Source organism: Rhineura floridana, chromosome 16 (genome assembly GCF_030035675.1).
Source record: "Rhineura floridana isolate rRhiFlo1 chromosome 16, rRhiFlo1.hap2, whole genome shotgun sequence".
NCBI classification, from domain to species: Eukaryota; Metazoa; Chordata; class Lepidosauria; order Squamata; family Rhineuridae; genus Rhineura; species Rhineura floridana.
In genome coordinates this window covers 17,606,066-17,626,273 of record NC_084495.1, presented here as the reverse complement: position 1 = coordinate 17,626,273, position 20,208 = coordinate 17,606,066, and the positions used below count along the sequence as shown (strand labels likewise).

General features: G+C 42.3%; 1 protein-coding gene across 2 annotated transcripts in view; it reads right to left on the bottom strand.

Moving 5' to 3' along the window:
* Positions 1–20,208, bottom strand: part of LOC133371393 (connector enhancer of kinase suppressor of ras 2-like) — a 463,521-nt gene that overhangs the window by 242,332 nt on the left and 200,981 nt on the right. For both annotated transcript variants that reach the window (XM_061598777.1, XM_061598778.1), the window contains exons 3-4: positions 10,167–10,369; positions 5,228–5,315 (exon numbers count right to left, since the gene is read on the bottom strand). In XM_061598777.1, the coding sequence (XP_061454761.1) occupies positions 5,228–5,315; positions 10,167–10,369 (291 nt within the window). The remainder of the gene's footprint in view (positions 1–5,227; positions 5,316–10,166; positions 10,370–20,208) is intronic.

Sequence of the window (20,208 nt, the reverse complement as noted above, 5' to 3'; positions counted from 1 at the left end):
TGCACAGTGCACAGGGCATTCACAGAAAAGGAAGAGAGGTAGGTGGAGCGGGCGGGCGCCATGGGCCCGCACGGTCTGTAGGGGGGCTGGGAGCTCTGTCTCTGCAATCTGCGGCAGGGTCAGGAGTCGACCCGGCCAAGGATCATGGAAGGGGAGTGCTACCCCAACACTCTAAGGAGGGGCCCTCATCCAGGGCCTGACCTGGCTGCCCTTTGGTGCTGGCCCTGCTCCCCAACATGGTAGGTGGGTGAACTTCACCAAAGTTTTCAGTGCGGGACATTGTGGCCAACCCCACAAGAAATGAACCCAGGTTGATTGGTCACACAAGGCTTCAAAGTTAAAAAGGGGGGAGGAATCCCTGAGTCACCATGTGCAAATAAGGCCAGCCAAACCCTCCACCCACTGACCCACGTAAGTCTATGAAATTCACCTTCCTCCCAAAGTGACCAGAGAATCCCCTCACTTCTGGAGAGGACAAATAATCCCAGAAAACTGGCAGAATTTCAGCTGCCCATTAGCAGCAAGTGCCTTAGCCTGTACCAAAAACCTTCCAAAAAAGCCAGGTTTTCATTGGGTGCACGCAAAGGGAAGGAGCTTGGCGGAACTCCTTAAGGAGAGCATTCTACTGTGTTGGCTCCATTACCCAAAAGGGACTGCTCCCCACTAAGCTTCAGTTGGCAAGGAAGCAACTTCAGAGTAAGACCCACAAGCAGGGCTGGTGCCAGACATGCCGGGGCCCTTGGGCACCTGTTTGCTCTGGGGCCTGGTGGGTACGCACACATGCGCATGCCTACCTGTCTCTCGCAGGGAGGGAGCTTCTTCCACCCGCCCATTCGCTGGGTCCATCTCTCCTGTCTTTTGCGGCTGCGCTGGCTGCTACGCGTGCGCATCACTGCCATCAACCAAGATGGCAGTGGAGGCTTCAGCCCTTAGGGAAATCTCGGCCACCATCTTGGTTAATGGCAAATCCTGCACACACAGCCGCAAAAGACAGGTAGGTGGAGCCAGCAAACGGGCAGGTGGAAGAAGGACTCCCCTGCGATCCACAGCAGCTACTCTGCCATGGATTGCAGAAAAGGAGTGCTACTCATTCCTCACCCTATCAAGAGGCCCCTCAGGGGCCTCTGTGGCTCCAGGGATCCTTGGCTAGGGCCTGACCTGGCCGCCCTTTGAGACTGGCCCTGCCCACAAGTGATGAACAGGCAGAGTCCATGAGGGAATGGGGGAGTGAGCCAGTCCTTTAAATAATCTAATAATTTCAAGTTCTGTAGGTAAGAACCAGCACCTTGACAAGAACCTGGAAATGCAATGATTGCAGATCTCAACACTACAGTAATATGCTCCATGGATCCTGTACTATCAGTAATCTGGTGGTAGCAAATTGGCTTGCTTCCCCAACTACATTACCTTCCTGTGTGTTTTCACTGCTAGTGCCACAATTTTAATCTGTTGGGCTGCGCTGGTTTATTCTGTATTTAAATTCTGTATTTGTTTATTGTAACTCATTTTCATTCTTGTAAGCCACTTTGGAAACAGTATAAAATTGAAAGGCAGATTTTTTTTAAAAAAATTACATTTTGTTTTTGTTTTTAAAATGTGTTAGTTGGCAGAAAGATGATATTCAGAAATCTGTTTAAACGGCTAGTAAATAAGTAAGGTTTGGGGGTAAAACGAATTCATGTCGGCTCTTCTGGGGTCCCTCCCCTACACCACCTCCACCATGAATTTAAATCTCATCAACACTTCTGATGGAGAGAGGCTACCAAAAAAAGAAAGGAAGAAACACCACCACAGACGCAGTCTCATCAAGCAAGGGACACAGAGATATGGAAGCCTCTCCCTCTCTGCATTTTATGATCGACTACCCTGTCACACTCCCACCTGCTATCACTCTGCCTTTAGCAGAGGGAGACGCATTGTATAAGTCACACGCTCTATAACAATGCTGCTATTAGGGCCTTTGCCTTGCCTCCTGCCCCCCAAAATAGTTGCTAACAGACATCCAGGTATATAATCAAGCCTCAACCCCGCTGTGTATCTCTATGTCTCCAAAAGATCGCAGCCTTGTAATCCCCTGTAACCTGTTACAGCCACTCTCTGGGATAAACTCCGCTGCCACCATCCAATCCTGTTTCCACCTTTCTTTATTATTTGCCAGCACTTGTATTCTTTTGCTAGCTGGCCAAGAACCAGGTGTGTCTTTTAAAACCAACAGATTTATTTAATAGAAGGTATGAATAAAACAAGAATACCTTTTCAACTCTGTTTCGTAGGCATGCGGTTACAGAATGTTGTTCTTCAGTTCATATGGGATGCTCAGTAAAATCCTTAACCGCTGCAAGTACAACCCTGCCTCACGACTCACTACTAGTCACCCTTCCAACCCTTTCCCTCTCCATCTGTGCCCTGTCTGTCAAGTACTCCAATATAAACATCCAATCCCCACATAGGGATGGAAAGATTTGCCAATTTTGGTTCTCTCAGTGTCTCGCTTTTCTACTATTAAATTCAGTTCTCCACATTTCTGCAGCAATCTGCCAATTTTTTAAAAAAAATCCTCATGAAAATTCTCCACCGTTTTAGTGCAAATTTCTCCAAATAAACACATTTTTGTAGGCCGTTTTGACAAAGGTACACATTTTTGCAAGCCATTTCTCATCACATCATGCCTTTTTGCCTGTTATTTTCACCCGTATATTCATTTTTATGCACACTTTCCCCTAATATATGCATTTTTATAAATATTGTTTAGTTGGTGAACTGCATCCCAAAGTTCTAATAAATGTGAATTTTGAAGGATGGCTGTGTTTCGGTTCTCATATTGTTTTGGAAATTGCGGATTTAATAAATTGTGCTTGAAATGCGAACTGAATTGAAATTCTCAAACATCCCTAATCCTCAGACACTCAACCAATCACAACAGCATTCACCAACATTCCATCTCACTCACTCCCCCCTCCCAACACTCACCACTTACCTTTTATAACCTACTACCCACCTCTACCGTAAATATCATGATATATACATAATGAAGCATCACATACCCCTTTGACATCCTCTCTTCATTTCTACAGCAAAGGTGGTGGGGGTGGGGAAAGCAGTCAATCAGCTTGCCTGGCTAGACCCCAGGGCAATTCCCTTCATGCCCCCCTCCTGCACTAGCTGAAAATACTTCAAATTTTCTCATACATGGTTTCCATTTAACCCTCAAAATAAAGAGAGGATAAATCCATCTCAGCTGGCCTTACCGTTCGACTTCAGAACCAACATTCCCATCAACTTCATTCCTTTTAATTTATGCATCAGAAATGCATCCTGAGCTTCCTTTGCAGCAAACCCAATTATTTCAGGTCAAAGAATAAAGGCCTTCAGTTGCGAAGTGTATCTGAAAAATTTCCCCGTTTTGTAGAGCGGAATGAATTCTTTTTATGGAATGGACCTGGCCTCAGCAGAGGAATCTAGTGGTTTTCTCTTTGATGTTGCAAAGCTTTCTTTGCCTAGATTGGGGATTCATATCGCACAACAGAAAAATCTATTTGCTTTCTACATCAACCTCATTTGAATTAGGGGGGATTTGATGTACGTTTTTGTATAAACCTACAGCACAAATGTAGCCTCTGAACAGCTTGGAAAAGAGCCAAGGCTCAGGTAAGTTAGATGACCAATTAAACAGAACAATTTATTTAACTATGTAACCACCACACCAACACTTTGAACTAGAGAAAGGGAACAATGGGGCCTTCCAAAAGTTGTTGGACTCCAGTGCCCACCAGACCCAGCCAGCATGACAAGATACATGTTCCCCTTCCTTGCAGTAGGATACAGTGGCCAGGGAGTTCTTCCAAAGGTTTTACAAAAAAGGTGAGCAAATCTCTCTTCAGTGATTGGAAGGAAGGGATTCTAGAAAGCAGTTTGAGGCAGAAAGGATAGCAAGGGAGAAGGAGCAAAGTCACTGCATGGAACAGAAGCTATTTGGGTGGTGGAGCACTTTGGCGTTTCATCCGTCTTGGATATTGTGAATCTGTGCCATTTTAAGTGTGCAATGTGGCGTTAACTGTTCCAGAAAGCTTACATGTTGTTGCAAACTGCTTTGGTAGGCATGTTGCCTGAAAAACAAACTAGAAACCAATAACTGAAATGAACTGCCACAGATCTGCCCATCCCTAGGTGAGGGCTTCACTCTATTTGCCACTACCTAGCTCTGGCCAAGGAAGGGAACCGCAAGGGTACCAGCCACACTAACTAAGGAAGCTCTTTGCACCAACAGGACAGAGAAGGTCACTTTTAACCAAGCCCCGGGGGCCAAATACGGCCCTTGAAGCCTCTATCATCCCCTTCTCAATCACAACTCCCATATTCAGGCCATGCCCCCTACTGGTCCTCTGTTGCATACTTCTTGAGTGATTTTGCCTGAATGGAAAGCATCCTCTGATAATGCCTCTTTGCTTGATGGAAGATAGAGAGGGATGTGCGAGTGTACGTAGAAGCTACCGTAGTGTATAAAAGGTAAAATTTGCATTTGCTACCCCACCCACTTTGCTTTTGGCCCTGTCCACCACCAGTATGTGTCCCCTGGAAAGTCACCTAGAAGGCAATGTGACTCTCAGGCTGAAAAAGGTTCCCCAACCCAGCCTTGAGCCATATAAATATTTCTGGGTCAGGGTTGGTCAGCTGAGCCAGGAAACCTGTTTTGATTGGCTACAAACTGCCTCTGCTTTCATGCCCCACTCACTCTGCCTCGCCATCACAAAGGCTGTGCAGAGCAGGGATGTGCTAGAATTCCATCCAATTCAGGTTCGGTACCAAATGTTCCATTCATTTGCTTATTCTCAATGGCTATTGGATTTTAAGATAGCAAATTTCTGTGGCTATTTTTGAAAACAGACTTTTTTTTGGAAAAAAAACACACCTCTACAACACTGATTGTAACAATGATAATTTGTTAATATTTCCTTCAAAATATTGATATTTCATTAAAAAATATCAATAATATCAATATTTTTTCAGAGCGAGAAAATGGATCAGTAGAAGCAGCAGGTAGTAGATACAGAATGAACTTGAATTGATGCCGGCCTGTTAGGTTGATGGAGTGCTTTGGAACCAACACTGGCGAACAGATCTCATCCCTAATGCAGAGGCCTCAGCTGTCAGGAAAGGAGACATATACATGTCCTTCACTGTGGAAGTAATTTAGGAGTAATTTAGTAGAAGATTAACTAGCTCTTACCTGTTGCACTATGGTTGTTAGTTCCAGGCACAGTTGAACAATGTTATTTTTCAGCAGAGAGTATTCTGTCACACTGACAAATGGAGACCTATTAAGAAGAGGTGATTTAAAAAATAAAGTTAGGAGTCTTCACATTTACAATTCCTCTAATCAGTCTAATGCTATAATGAGTAAGTACTATTCATATTTCTTACAAGCAGACTCTGATGAATGAAAGTGTGCACATTGATTTTGTACATTATTATAGCATTAATGGAAATATGTCAAACTATTAATAGCCACACACAAAAAGTGTGTGTGTGTGTGTGTGTGTGTGTGTGTGTGTGTGTGTGTGTGTGTGTGTGTGTGTGTGTGTGTGTGTGTGTGTGTGTGTGTGTGTGTGTGTGTGTGTGTGTGTGTGTGTGTGTGTGTGTGTGTGTGTGTGTGTGTGTGTGTGTGTGTGTGTGTGTGTGTGTGTGTGTGTGTGTGTGTGTGTGTGTGTGTGTGTGTGTGTGTGTGTGTGTGTGTGTGTGTGTGTGTGTGTGTGTGTGTGTGTGTGTGTGTGTGTGTGTGTGTGTGTGTGTGTGTGTGTGTGTGTAGGGGTCTAGTTGATCCAATCAACTGCCTACGTTGCAAGAAGCAACGATCAATGGAATGTTAATAATGAGGCTGTGCACATTCTTTCACAAGGCTCTATAAAAGAAAGAGGGACCTGAATCAGGTTTAAAAAGATCTCGGTCAAATCTGGAAATATTTACAAACTAACACAAGCATAGAGGAAAATGCAATATGTCATACTTCTGTATGCAAGAAAAATAATGGTCAATTCAAACTAGGAATGAGCAGAATAAAATAGTTCTGCTTCATAATTTTCCCAGGGTTCCAACATCTAGTTAGTTTCACTTGTCACCTTCTGATCAGAAATCCAAAAAAACAGAACAGATTTGGCACATATGCCATCCCTAGCTGTTGTTTTTTAACCCAATGGTTTAATTAAAAAACAGGAGCACCACACTGCAACTTTGCAAATAAATAAAAATAAAATCATCATTTTTAACATTTTAGCAGTTCAAATTTCCTGGGAGAAATTCCAAAAGTATTTCCCCTGAATCGGATCCAAAAGCAGACTCCACCTCACCAAATCCAAATCCAGAAATGAAGCCAGAAATACAGAACCACAAAATCCAGGTCAGAATCTAATTGAGATGGATTATTCAAATAATGTAATTCCTTATAGGGTATAGTCCTCTCATGCAACTGTATCACCTCACATGTCTTGCAAGGGAATGCCTCCCTGTGCAATGCTTACATATTAGCAAAAAGCATAGCCTCTCATAAGCAGGGCTAGCTCCAAAGGACGGCCAGGTGGGGCATTGGCCTAGGGTCCCTGGGGCTACAAGGGCCCCTGAGGGGGCCCTCCGCTCCCATTTCATGATTCTCAGCAGGATCGCTGCCGCGGATCGCACAGCGAGAGCTCTGGAGCTCCCACCATTCCCTGGCTTCAACCTACCTTTCTCAGCTGTTATGTGGTTGCACGTGCACTGCTGCCCTTAACTAAGATGGCGGCCGAGTTTCTCTAAGGGGCTGAAGCCTCTGCCTCCATCTTGGCTGAAGGCATGCATGCTTGCTACCGTGCATCCCTGGGTCTGTAGGGAAGGAGGTGGCTTCACTTAATATTTTCAGTCCCAGAGTGGGTAACAAAGTAAACAAATTAACAATTCTGTCAGAAGGCAAACAAGCAAAACTACCATGAGGACAATTTAACCTAGGTAAAAATGCTAAACACAGGTTATTCAAGCAAGTAAAACAACCCATGGTCTTAGCAACGGTCGCCACCCCATTTTTCGCTTATGACAGCCCATCCACTCACTCCCCCTCTGTCTCTCACACTAAGAGGGCCTCACTCTATGCCAAAAAACTCTCATTTTGTGGCTTTTGAGCAGCTTAATGCCTTTCACTCTCCACTCTTTCACAAACAAAAACACTAAAAAATCTTGAAAACAGACTTTGAAATATATTAATGCAAAATATCTTTTAAAACACATTAAAAACATCTTTTTTTTAAAAAAAAGAAAAGCTTTAAAAACATCTTAAAAAGCAATTCCAACACAGACACAGACTGGGACAAGGTCTCTACTTAAAAGGTTTGTTGAAAGAGTAAGGTTTTCAGGAGGTACCAAAAAGATAACTGAGATGACGCCTGTCTAATATTTAAGGGGAGGGAATTCCAAAGGGTAGGCAGCACAGCACTAAAGGTTTGTTTCCTATGTTGTGTGGAACAGACCTCCTGATAAGATGATAACTGCAGGAGGCCCTCACCTGCAGAGTGCAGTGATCAACGTATATAAGGGGTAAGACGATCTTTCAAGTATCCTGGTACCAAGCTGTGTAGGGCTTTGTACACCAAAACCAGAACCTTGAACTTGGCCTGGTAGTTAATGGCAGCCAGTGCAATTCTTTCAGCAGCTGGGTGAAAAACACAGGCAATACCCTGCCCCAGTGAGCTGCTGCCTTTTGCACCAGCTACAGCTTCTGGACCAATCTCAAGAGCAGCCCCACATAGAGCACATTACAGTAATCCAGCCTGCAATAAGCTGCAGCTGGTGTTTCTCTCCTCTTTCCAGTCCTGATTAAATTCACAGGCCTTAAGGTCAGTAAAGTTATTCATTCCTGCTCACCCCAGAATCTGCTAAATAACCCACACCCAGTTTATAAAGGAGGGTTGCCACAAGAACTCAGAAAGAGCTATTGCACACACATAGCAACAATTTTGTCATAGAAATTTGGAAAGCTGTTTTGGAATTTGAGGAGATGAGAAGAAAAGTCTTTTTTTAAAAAATAGGTACAGCTCTGGGCATGAATTATCTTGGTACCATGCAATCAGTGCAAAGAGGGATGAGGGCATAGCTCAGCAAAAAAGTTAGTTTGCAAATAGAATGCCCCTTTTGTGCTTATTCCCTGGCATTTATAGTTCCCAGAATTCACTTGCAGCTCTGAGAGGGGAATAGGGGTCTCCTAACATCTATCTCAGCACTCTTAACAAACTTCTATTTCCAGGATGCTTTTGGGGAAGCCATGACTGTTTAAAGTGGCATGATATTGCTTTAAATGTACACGGACAGATGGGTCCTGAACATCAGTTAGGATCCCCACCAGGGTCCTTAAGGAGCCATCCACAATACTGGGTTAGACTGAGCTTTAAGCTTATACAACTGCTTAAGCTTATAAACAGTAGACTCAGTAATGGCAGGGGTGGGGTGGGGAAACAGCCTAAATTTAAGTCCAGTCCTACCAAGAAAAACTCACCTTTTCAATTTGACAAATGGCAGATCACCTTTCATGCCCAGTTATTGCTTAACTGCTGAAGAGCAGATAAGACTGTTTCTCAATCACCTTTCAGTGACATATGAATCTGTCCACTTCAGGTAAATCTGAATCCACTGTCTCAAGCAGAATTGAGCCAAAGTTACCCTCTGTTCTACTAATGGACTCTTTGACCATGCAACCCCCACCCCAAGTCTCCTTTTTTCAGCTGATCCCCTTACAAAAACACTTGCTTCTTTGTTTAAATTACCCTCATTCTCAATTCGGGATGGGTGAGAATTTCAATTCAATTTGCATTTCAAACCGAATCTATCAAATTCGCACTTTCTGAAACAATACGAGAACCCGAACACAGCCATTCTTCAAAAATTGCACTTATTTGAATTTTGCAATGCAGTTTGCCAGCCAAACAATGTTTATAAAAATTGGGGCAACTCTTTTTTCTCATATGTCCTTACCAGTGCTCTAAAGTCATTTATGAAGGTCCTTTGCAGAGTAGGGATGGGGGGAATCTGTCAGTTTCAGCTTCTTCCACTTTCTCGTTTTTCCAATCTTAAATTCAATTCTGCATATTTCTACATCAGTTTGTGATTTTTTTAAAAAAAGAAAGGTCCCCTGGGCTCCTTCTGGGAGGAAGGGTGGGATATAAATTTAATAAAGAATGAAGAAATAAATTGTCTACATTTTACTGTAAATGTCTCCTAACACATGTTTGTACACAATTTTGCCCAATGTACACATTTTTGCAAAGCAATTTTCCTTAATGTAATGCATTTTTGTATGTTATTTTCAGGAACGTTTACATTTCTATGAACACTTTATCCTAGTATATGCATTGTTGTATGCAACATTGGCTAGAGAACTACATTGCAAAATTAGAAGTGCGGATTTCAAAATATGGCTGTGTTTTGGTTTGTACCCTTTTTTCAGAAAGTGCAGATTTGGTAGATTCACATTTAAATGAACATGGAAACAAATTTCTCCCTCACCCCTCTCGCAGAGTAACACTCAATCTGATGTTTGGAAACTTTCTATGAAAAAGGAGGCCTTTTCTGCAGTGACTCACTTATTGTGGAAAGAGTCACAATGTTAATGTCTTTTCAGCATCATACTAATCCTTTTAAAACAAAATCTCACTGGTCTTTTAAATAGTATTGCATTGATTATTGTTGCAGTCCTGCATGCTGCTGGCTTTAGATTTTAGCATCAAACTGACTATACTGTAGTGTAAAATGTTACAGGATTTCAGCAGGAAGTTACGGGACAATGCATTGACTGGAAGTGAAGCAGTATGCCTCTGAATGTTAAGTTGCTGGGAATCACAAGTGGGGAAAATGCTATTGCACCAAAGTTCTGCTTTTGGGCTTCCCATAGGCATCTGATTGGCCACTGTAAAAAGAGGATGACAGACTAGATGGGCCACTGGTCTGATCCAGCAAGTTCAGTAGGTCAACCCCAAAACTTTTGCAGGTGCAAACAGTATTGAAAGTGAGGTTGCAGATAACTGCCCCAATACCATCATGAGCACAAATCATCATAAATGCACAATAAAAAGGATATCTGGAGGAGCTCCAGGGCAGAGCATAAAGAACAGCTCTGGTGTCTTTCAAAAATGGTTTTAAAAGCTTAACATTACCTGTCCAGCCAGGCAAGCAAGTTCTTGGCAGCACCAATGAGGTCAACCACGGAGGTAAGAAAATCATTTGGCAGTCTTCTTGAGGCCCTCCCATCATAATGGCCACTCCTCCTCCTCCCCGTGATGAAGTTCTGCAGGTTTTTGGCTGAAGCATTCAGCTTGTGTGAGAGAGTTCGTAGATTTTCAGTCTCCAAGCCGTAATTCTGAAAGCAAACAAGTCATTTGGTACATTAAAAAAAAAACCCAGAAAATCAAATTATCGCACAAACCTTTTGAACTTGTTTAGGTGTCAGACATTTTTTTGAACTACAAAAAGAGTATGATGATTATTTTAATTAATTTTGCATATAGATAATTTTCTCTTGTCATTTCAAAGTGGTTTTCAGCATAAAAATAAAATAATGTATCACTAAAAATTCATAAAGGGTTATGAAGCTGTTTTTTAAAAACACACACCAAGATTTAGTGTGTATTTCACACTGTACTCTTTTTTCAGTTTATATTTTTTATTTCCCTCCCCCCAAAATAATCAGCAAAGCAACTATTTATTTATTCAGGCATTTATTGGGGTAATTTATAAACTACATATTTCAAAGAAAGTCTCCGACCAGCTTACAACATCTCAAAAATATCATAAATGACACTCAAATGCAGTAAAAAGCCACATTTTATCAAACAAATTTATAGACCGCTTCACAGAATAAAGCCATCAAAGTACACAATGAAAGAATAAAACACAGGAACACAATCTCTAAAAACAATAAAATCAATTCAACAAGCTCTGAAAATAAAAAAGCCATCCATGTAAACTCTACAAACAAAATAATTTCATCAAATATAAAACTGATAATTCTATAAGTGACTGGGTCACACCGCAGTTTTCAGTATGTGCAACATCATCACACCAAGTGTCTGTCTGATTTCAGCTGGCAGTTCATTCCAGAAAGCTGACGCTGCAACACTAAAAGCCCATTTTCCCGTACAAGCTAAGCTCACCTCTGAGGCATGCAGTACTCTCTGCAGTGCCTCATCTGAGGAGCGCAGTTGCTGGGCAGTGATATTGTGGGTGAGGCTGTCCCTTAGATAACCTGGTCCCAAGTTGTTTAGAGCTGCACATATAACAATTAGATAAGATATACTCTTGAACATCAATATAAACAGACACAACTAACACCGTAGTAGGTATTTCTGAAAGCAAACAAGATGTTTGGTACATTTTAAAAGCACAAATCAAAACCCAAGATAAACTGAATTGTGTTCAGCTAAGTCCTATTCAGAGCAGACCCACTGAAATGGATGGACCTAAGTTACCTGTGTTTGTTAACTTCAATTGGTCTACTCTGGGCAGGACTAACACTGATTACCACCCATTATAATTTAACAAGGTTAAACAGTCACATTGAAGTCTTGTTGATAGTTAATGGGTTTACAGAATTTAAACATTTTCTTCATACCTGAAGTTTACCATCTAAGTTGTATGACCACTGCCATGGCCTTGCCCCGTGTTTCAGATATGATAATTTAGATAGGGAACAATCAAATCCAGCACTCTGTAGACATCCAAATACCTGAGACTGGAAAAGGCTCAGTGGTAGAGCATCTGCTTTGCATGCAGAAGGTCCCAGGTTCAAACCCCAGCATCTCCAGGTAGGGGATGGAAATCTCTGAAATCCTGGAGAGTTAGTGCCAGTCAATGTAGACAACACTGAACTAGATGGATGAACTGAAAGGCAGTTTTCTGTGTTCTACCAACCTGGTACACCTGAGAGATCCAGGTGGGAATCCTTGTGTGAAACAAACTAAAGGGAAAGTGTCCCTTTTGAAGTACTAGAGTCTCTTAAAGGGCCAACCCTCTAGCCTAAAGACAGGCAATTCTCTTGCATGTCATGGCCTCACACTGGGTGTGCTCCCTGCACTGTCAGAGCAGTAAAGTAGTGTTGGAGGCACCAGGTTCCTTGCTGTAGCATCTGGTTCTGAGGGCTCCCTGCCTGCCAGCCTTGGGTTCAGTGGTCCCTGATCACCAGCACCAAGCACACAGCCAAGGGGCTGGTCTGGCTCCTTAGCCAGTGATACTGTAGCCTCCGGCTGGAGTTCTCTTCACTGTTGGACTCTGAGGTCAAGACACCAACTCCCCAGGGCTCCACATTCCAGAGGACCTGTCAGACAGTCACAGGCCCCTGGAGAAGTACCAAAACCTGTAGGCATAATGCTTGTGGCTCCCCTATGAGGAAAGGTTGCAGAATTTGGGGCTTTTTGGTTTAGAGAAAGTGAGAGAGGATGTGATAGAATATATAAAATTATGCACGGCATGGAGAATGTGGATAGAGAGTTTTACTCCCAGTCTCTCATAACACTAGAACTCACAGACATACAATGAAGCTGAATGTTGGAAGATTCAGGACATATAATATAATAAATAATAAATTTTATTTGTTAGTCGCCTATCTGTCCGAATTAACGGACACTCTAGGCGACTTACAGCAACCAAGATAAAATACAATATATAATCAGCAGTACAAAAATAATCTAAACATCAATTAATACATTATAAAAACTCAACCACCCCGAGGATTCTGTAGGCCTGCCTGAATAGCCAGGTTTTTACGGCCCGGCAAAAACCCATCAGGGAGGAGGCATGATGGAGATCGAAAGGGAGAGAATTCCAGAGAGTGGGCGCCACAACCGAGAATGCCCTCTCTCTGGTCCGCACCAGCCTAGCTGTTCTGACTGGTGGGACCGAGAGAAAGTCCTGTGTGGCTGATCTTGTTAGGCGGCATAATTGGTGATGCTGGAGGCGTTCCTTCAGATAAACTGGGCCGAAACCGTATAGGGTTTTAAAGGTCAAAACCAACACCTTGAATTGGGCCCGGTAAACAACTGGTAACCAGTGCAGATCTCTTAACACCGGGCTAATATGCTCCCAGTGGCGACAATGTGTGATCAAATGTGCTGCCGCATTCTGTACCAGGACAGACAAAAGAAAAGTACTCCTTTCCACTACACATAGATAAACTATGGAATTCACTCCCACAAGAGGCAGTGATGACCATGGATGGCTTTAAAAGAGTACTAGACACATTCATGCCAGAGCAAGTGATCCATGGCTACTAGCCATGACAATTACACTCTACCTCCACAGAGGCAACGCACATCTGAATCAGAGCTTGGAAGTAATTCGTTACAAACAATGAATTACTTGTAATTCATTACTTTTTTGAGGAACGGGTGGGTAATTCCTTTACATTTTGATTGTAACAGAATCATTAAAACAGAGCCATCAACATACAACCAAACATCAGAGAAATTTCAATACAAATCAAAAGCATAGTGGAACAAAAATATTTTTTACGGCCTGCCCAAAACACAAACACACCACCAGTCTTCTCTAGGGAGGGAGCTCTGTAGCCTGGAAGCTGTAAAGGAAAAGGCCCTCCCCACACTCTAAGTTAGGGGTGGGGAACTTTTGGCCCTCCAGATGTTGGTGGGACCTCAGTTCCCATCAGGCCCAGCCAGCATGGACAATGACCAGGCATTATGCGAGTGTGGTCCAGCAACATCTGGAGAGCTAAAGGTTCACAGTCCTGCTCTAATAAGCAATTGCATTTCTGAAAGTAACAAGACATGGAATAAGGACCCAGTTAATGCGATGGGTGGATTGATTTGTGCGGGAGGAGGCAGTCTTTCAATTACTCTGGTCCCGGTAGGGTTATAGCCAGCATCTTGAATTATTATTATTATTATTATTATTATCATCATCATCATCATCATCATCAATAATAATAATAACAACAACAACAACAACAACAACAATAATAATAATTCTGCCACTTTTCCACACAAACGCGCCCAAAGCAGCTCACAACAGAAAACAAATGCATATCAATATAACATTATAACAATCCACAATATAACAATCCAAGCAAAGAATTCATGTTGATAATTTACTTTCAAAATACATTATAAAATAAGCTATCAAAACATATCAGCCTGAGTCAGACATGAAAAACATTTTCAGGACAGTAAAGTATCAACAAAAATATAGGCAGCAGCCAGTTCTTCAAAGATGCCAAATGCTGAACACAACAAGCAGAATTCTTCAAGCCTGAAGCAAAATATTTACTCTCCTCCCTTGGTGGACAGGCTGGCATTATTGGGCAGGGAGGGAAGGTTCCAGGAGAATTGTACCTAGGAATGTGCTGGAAGCCGTAAATGGTGTCTGAGAAAGATACATGGAACATAGGAAGCTGACTTAACACCTAGTGATATGGATAAGATCAAATCTTTGCTGTCCAGTATGGACAGACTTGTAATGTTTAGAACAGCTCATCAGGGATGGGCAACCAACTATTATCCCCAGTCAGCATGGGGAAAGTTCAGGGATGATGGACATTGTAGTCAAACCACATCTGGAGAGCACAAGGTTGGAGAAGGTGGTTTAAAGGACTACTGAGAAGTAACTGCATGTGGTCTTAATGATAGCAGGACGAATGAGTGAGTGCCTTCTGCTTCAAACCTTCCTGTACCTAGCTGATGGAGATTTCATGGAAAGAGACAGTCTTTCTAAGCTGGTCCCTTTTGCCCTTTTTCCTCCTTAATATACCTGCGTCCCGGCCAAGGTCTACATCTTGTTAACATAACAGGTGAGAATGTAATACAGGTCCCATCGGTGACAAAAGTGGCAGAGCACAGGTCCATTTCATTTGTCACTTGGGAAATTGACTGGCTGAGAGAGGGGAACAGCCATTGGCTTATCTGAACTGCAGCAACTAGACACTGTTTGCTTTCTCCATCCTTGATAGTGATAATGGCCTTACTTGATCGGAAATTGGTATGCTCCCTTGGTAGCTACAGAGGGATGGATTATGGGCAGACACGCTGGCTTGGCTTGTTAGCATGGGAACAGAGAAAGAGGGTTGCTGAACAGCAAGCAACAACTGAGGATGATGTCAGCAGTGGCTTGAATGACTAGAAAATGAAATTAGGCTCCCACATCCTACTGCCAGGTTGGATTCCTTCTTCCCCTGGCTACCCATCTAGTTGCAAAAGTATAAGTGGCCTGGATAGCTGGAGAAGGATCAGAGAGGCACATGGGGCTGATCTTGTTGCTTAGATTTGCAAAACAGATGTGTCAGGTGCACCTATAAGTCATGGATGTTGCTAAGACTCCTATATCCTGGCTCAGAAATGGAAGTAATAAGGGTCACTAATGCTGAATTCAGATAAGAACAGATGAAGAACCTGTTAGTTCAGGCCAGAGGTCCATCTAGTCTAGCATTCTGTTTGCACAGTGGGCAACCAGATACCTACAGGAAGCCTGCAAGAGGGAGCTAAACACAAGAGCACTCTCCCCTTTTGTGGTTTCCAGCAACTGGTATTCAGAACAGAGCTTGAAAGATTACTTTTTAAAAGTAATTAATTACAGTTACAATTACATTCCATGAGGGAGCCACTGTAAAAAAAAAAAAAACAGAAAACCAGGAACACTCCAACATACTTTTGATTTGATTTGATTTTAATATTTCTACCCCGCCTTTCGGCCAAAAGGCCCTCAAGGCGGCTTACAAAAGAGCACCAATATAAAGATACACCAATAAAACATCAACAATACATCAAAAGAACATCAGTAATACATCACTAAAACAATAAAAACAATACAATTTGCAATACATTTCAAGGTTGTCACAAATTACCTCCCCCCTCACTTTAGCAAAATAGGTATTATAGACATTGGGCTACTTTGCAAGGCTAGCCACACTGTCTTTTAAAATACTTTTAAATTTCCGAATGTTCTTTAGAAGTGCTTATCAAATTGGCACACAGTTTTAAGAAGCTTTGCTCAAAGCTACAAAGCTGACACACACACAGTCCCTGCTCACACACACACAACCTCACAACAACCTTGAGGTAAGTTAGGATTGCTCAGTGGGCTGCATAACTAAACAGGGACTTGGACTCAGATTTATTTGGTTCTAGACCACCACTGTAACCACTAGATCAGGAGTGAGGAATCTGTGGCCCTCCAGATGGTATCAAAATGCATCGCCCATCATCTTTGGCCAATTGCCATGCTTGGTGCAACTACTTCATAAGGGGCACATTACAGAAGGTGGACAAAATAATCACATAGAGAAGACATGATTCACTAGAAACGACAATAACGCTGGGAAAAACAGAAGGGAGTAGAAAAAGAGGAAGGCCAAACAAGAGATGGATTGATTCCATAAAGGAAGCGACAGACCTGAACTTACAAGATCTGAACAGGGCAGTTCATGACAGATGCTCTTGGAGGTCGCTGATTCATGGGGTCGCCGTAAGTCATAATCGACTTGAAGGCACATAACAACAAGAACAAACTGGGAACGGGTCCTGGCTCCGTGGTGGAGCACCTGCTTTGCATGCAGAAGGTCCCAGGTTCAGTCCCAGCATCTCCAGGTAGGGCTGTTAAAGACCCCTATCTGAAACCTTGGAGAGCCGCTGCCAGTCAGTGTAGGCAATACTGAGCTAGATGAACCAATGGCTTGTCTCAGTATGAGGCACCCGCCTATGTTCCAACTGTTTTAGGCAGCAGTTGCATGATTATTGTAATATTCGCAGGAAAACAGGAAACTGCCTTATACCGAGTCAGACCACCAATTCATCCAGCTCACTGTTGTCTACACTGACTGGCAGCTGCTCTCCAAGGGTCTTTCCCAGCCTTAGCTGGAGATGCTAGGGACTGAACCCATGGGACCTTCTGCGTGCAAAGCAGATACTCTACCACTGAACTACGGCCCTTACCCAGAGTTTTTCTCCTCGTAGAGGAGCTTTTCTTAAAAACCTATAGCCAGCTATTTGAATTTTATAGATTCAGATCACATGTTAATGCAGTTGCAGGACTATGTTCATCATCACCATATAACTCCCCAAGTTAACTGTCTATATCCTAAAGCTTTGACTCAATGGTAAATGGTAAATAAATGCCTGCCTCTGAAAATTCCAGCAAATGGTTAAATAAGAGTATTTGTAATGGACATAAATTATTTGGGGACAACAAGTTCTTGAAAGGTAATCTGAAAGCTTTCAGGACAAGTGATAAAGCTCTAAACATACACAAAAGGGGGAGATATTTTGTGTTATTTGATAGCAAATATGACACCTGAGAGATGACTTGGATCCAAATCATTGTAGGTCTGTTGGTTAATGGTTAAGTAATAGGGCTGTGCACTGCCCCCCCATGCCCCATGGCTCCAATCCAGGGGACCACCACCCCACCCTGGATCCAGTCCCCAAAAGGTTCAAGGGCGGGGAAACCTAATGAACCATATAGCCCAAACAAGTCAAGGGATAATTCTACAGGGTGCTGCAATGCTTCCCCCCCTCTGAGCAATGCCTCATCCAATCTGACCCAGAGCTATCTGTGGCTGTCAGAACCCTATTTGGCTGAGACTCAAAAAGATCTGATTGGGCCTTGATGTGGCTCAGTTTCTTGGACACTGGCCAAATTTGGTGCACAGATCTAGTAATAACTGAATAGCTGATGCATTTAGAGACACCTTATCCAAATGGTCTACATTTGTTTAGCTTTTTATTTGTTTGTTTTAGCAGACATTGTCTAATAAAATGAAAATAATTTTTAGTGATGGCATCTGGAAATTCAGGTTTGGGGGGGGTTGGCTCTGTGAGTAGTGCCAAGCACCTTGGGCAAAGAGAAGAATATAAGAGCTTGCTAGACCAGGCCAATGGTCCATTTAGCTTAGCAACCTGTTCTCACAATGAGCAAGACTATCATTTCAAGTAGAGATGAAGGAGAAGGATTTTGTTCAGCCTACTTCTTAAAGTGAACCAATCTAGTTCACACTTCCTGGACTTATATGCAGGTCAGAATGCAGTTATCAATCAGGCTGTGAGCTTTTGAGTTTTGCAGTGAAGGTTTGGTTCAAAAATGTGTACACAAAATGGGTATTGGGGGATGTGTGCAATTTAAATGCAAAATCTCATGGGTTTTTTTTTAATGGAATGGACTTATAAGAACACAAGAAAAGCCCTGCTGCATCCAGTCAGTGGTCCATCTAGTCCAGCATCCTATTCTCACAGTGGCCAACCATTTACTATGGGAAGCTCAAAAGAAAGACCTGAATGCAACAGCACCTTCCCCATCATCAGTGTCTTAGAGTGAATTTCTCCAAATACACCTTTTTATATGCAGTTCTGCATAACATACACATTTTTGCCAAGCAATTTCCCTTAATAAAATGCATTTTTGTATATTTACTTTTGCTAATATATGCATTTTTAGGCATACTTTATATGCATTTTTGTACACATGACTTGGCTAGAGAAATTCATAGCAAAATGTGGAGAAGTGAGAATTTTGAAGGAGGGCTGTGCTTCGGTTCATGCATTGTTTTGGAAAGTGCAGATTTCATAGGTTTGCTTTTAAATGCAAACTGAATTGAATGTCTCCCCCATCCCTAGCCCAGAGGCGTCTATACATATAAATGAGCATAGCAAATTTTCAACAGGCATGGGCCTGTACTCCATGTACCTAGCAATGCCCCTGCTGGTATTTAAAATATTATAGCAATCAGACAAATTGGCTTCAGAAAGCAGTTGAACAATTGGGGGCACCAACCCTCTCTCCAGCAACCACCAGCCTAAACTCTGGGGGCAGGGGCATGGAATAAGCAGCAATCCTTAAATAATACCCATTGTTCTGAGAAGAAAAAGCCAATAAAGGGGTAAAGTATGTAGGTCCAGGAAGCTGAGTAGCCTTTCTGAGTGGTGACTTTCTCATTTTGCTGTTGCCTGCCTGCTTCTGCTGTAACCAGCAATCAATGGCTGATGTTGTTAAGTAAGAGGATCCTGTTTAAGCCTAAAGCTGTGCCTCCCTTCCTCGAGGTGTGACAAAGAACCTGCTCTGCATGAATAAGGAGGGCCTCATTTGAGGATCTTAGTTGATGCAGGTTCATATGGGAAATTGCGATCAACTATCCTCAAAAGCTGTCATACCAGCAAGATAATTTGCAAAAGTAGCTCTCAATCTGCACACGCTCCCCTCCATCACCATTTGACTTCCGTGCCGTCTGGTATTTTAAGAACGTTACTCTTTTCATTCAGCTGAGAGATGAATAGCAGCAAAAGGAAAGGGCACTGCAGTTGGAGCTGACTGATGAATTGAAATAAAAAACACACACAACAGAACTCCTGACTGACGATGCAACGTCTTCGCTCATCATTGTATAAAGTTCATGATATTTAAAGCGAGTGTTTTAAATAACACCATGAAGCTGGCCAGCCTTTTGAGATGCATCCCACAAATACATTTCAGAAACCTTGCAGTGTTATTTGGCTTTTACTTTTTTGATGTGCGTTTCTAAAAGATTCTCATCCAAGGTCTCAGAAGGTAGGAGAAATATTCTGCTGCTCAAAAGAACTTTGCTTACTGCTTTTCTTTTGAAGCTATTGGAAAGAGAGATAGTTGGAGAACCAGTTAAGAGCCATATTGGTTGTATCCACATCATACATTTAAAGCACACAGCTGTCCCCAAAGAAACCTGGGAACAACAGTTTACTCCTCACACAGCTACAATTCTCACTGTCCTTAACAAACTGCAGTTCCCAGGATCCTCTGGGGAAATCAATGTGCTTTTAATGCAGCCATTATGTTGCAGGTCCCATTGTCTGCCCCTAAATTTGGCCTTGGATATTTTCCATTTTCCCTATTATTGATGGGGGAAATATTAAAAGTAGATTTTTCTTCTAACAATCAGTAGTAATTTTTTGTTGATTACATTTTTATGTTGGTCTACACATAATGGAATGGTTTCCCTTGTTTCATTACCATTATTTAAAAATTATATAATCACCCTTCAATTAAAAAAAAATCTCAGGGTGCACAGAAAGGATTCCTCGTATCCACTTTGCCATATGTAAATAAATATACAAGATTCAAGGATACACTCTTAAGGACTAGGGATGTGTGAAATGGTCAATTTCAGTTTTTCATTTTCTAATCTTAAATTTAGTTCTCTACATTTCCACACCAGTTCTCGTTTTGTTATTC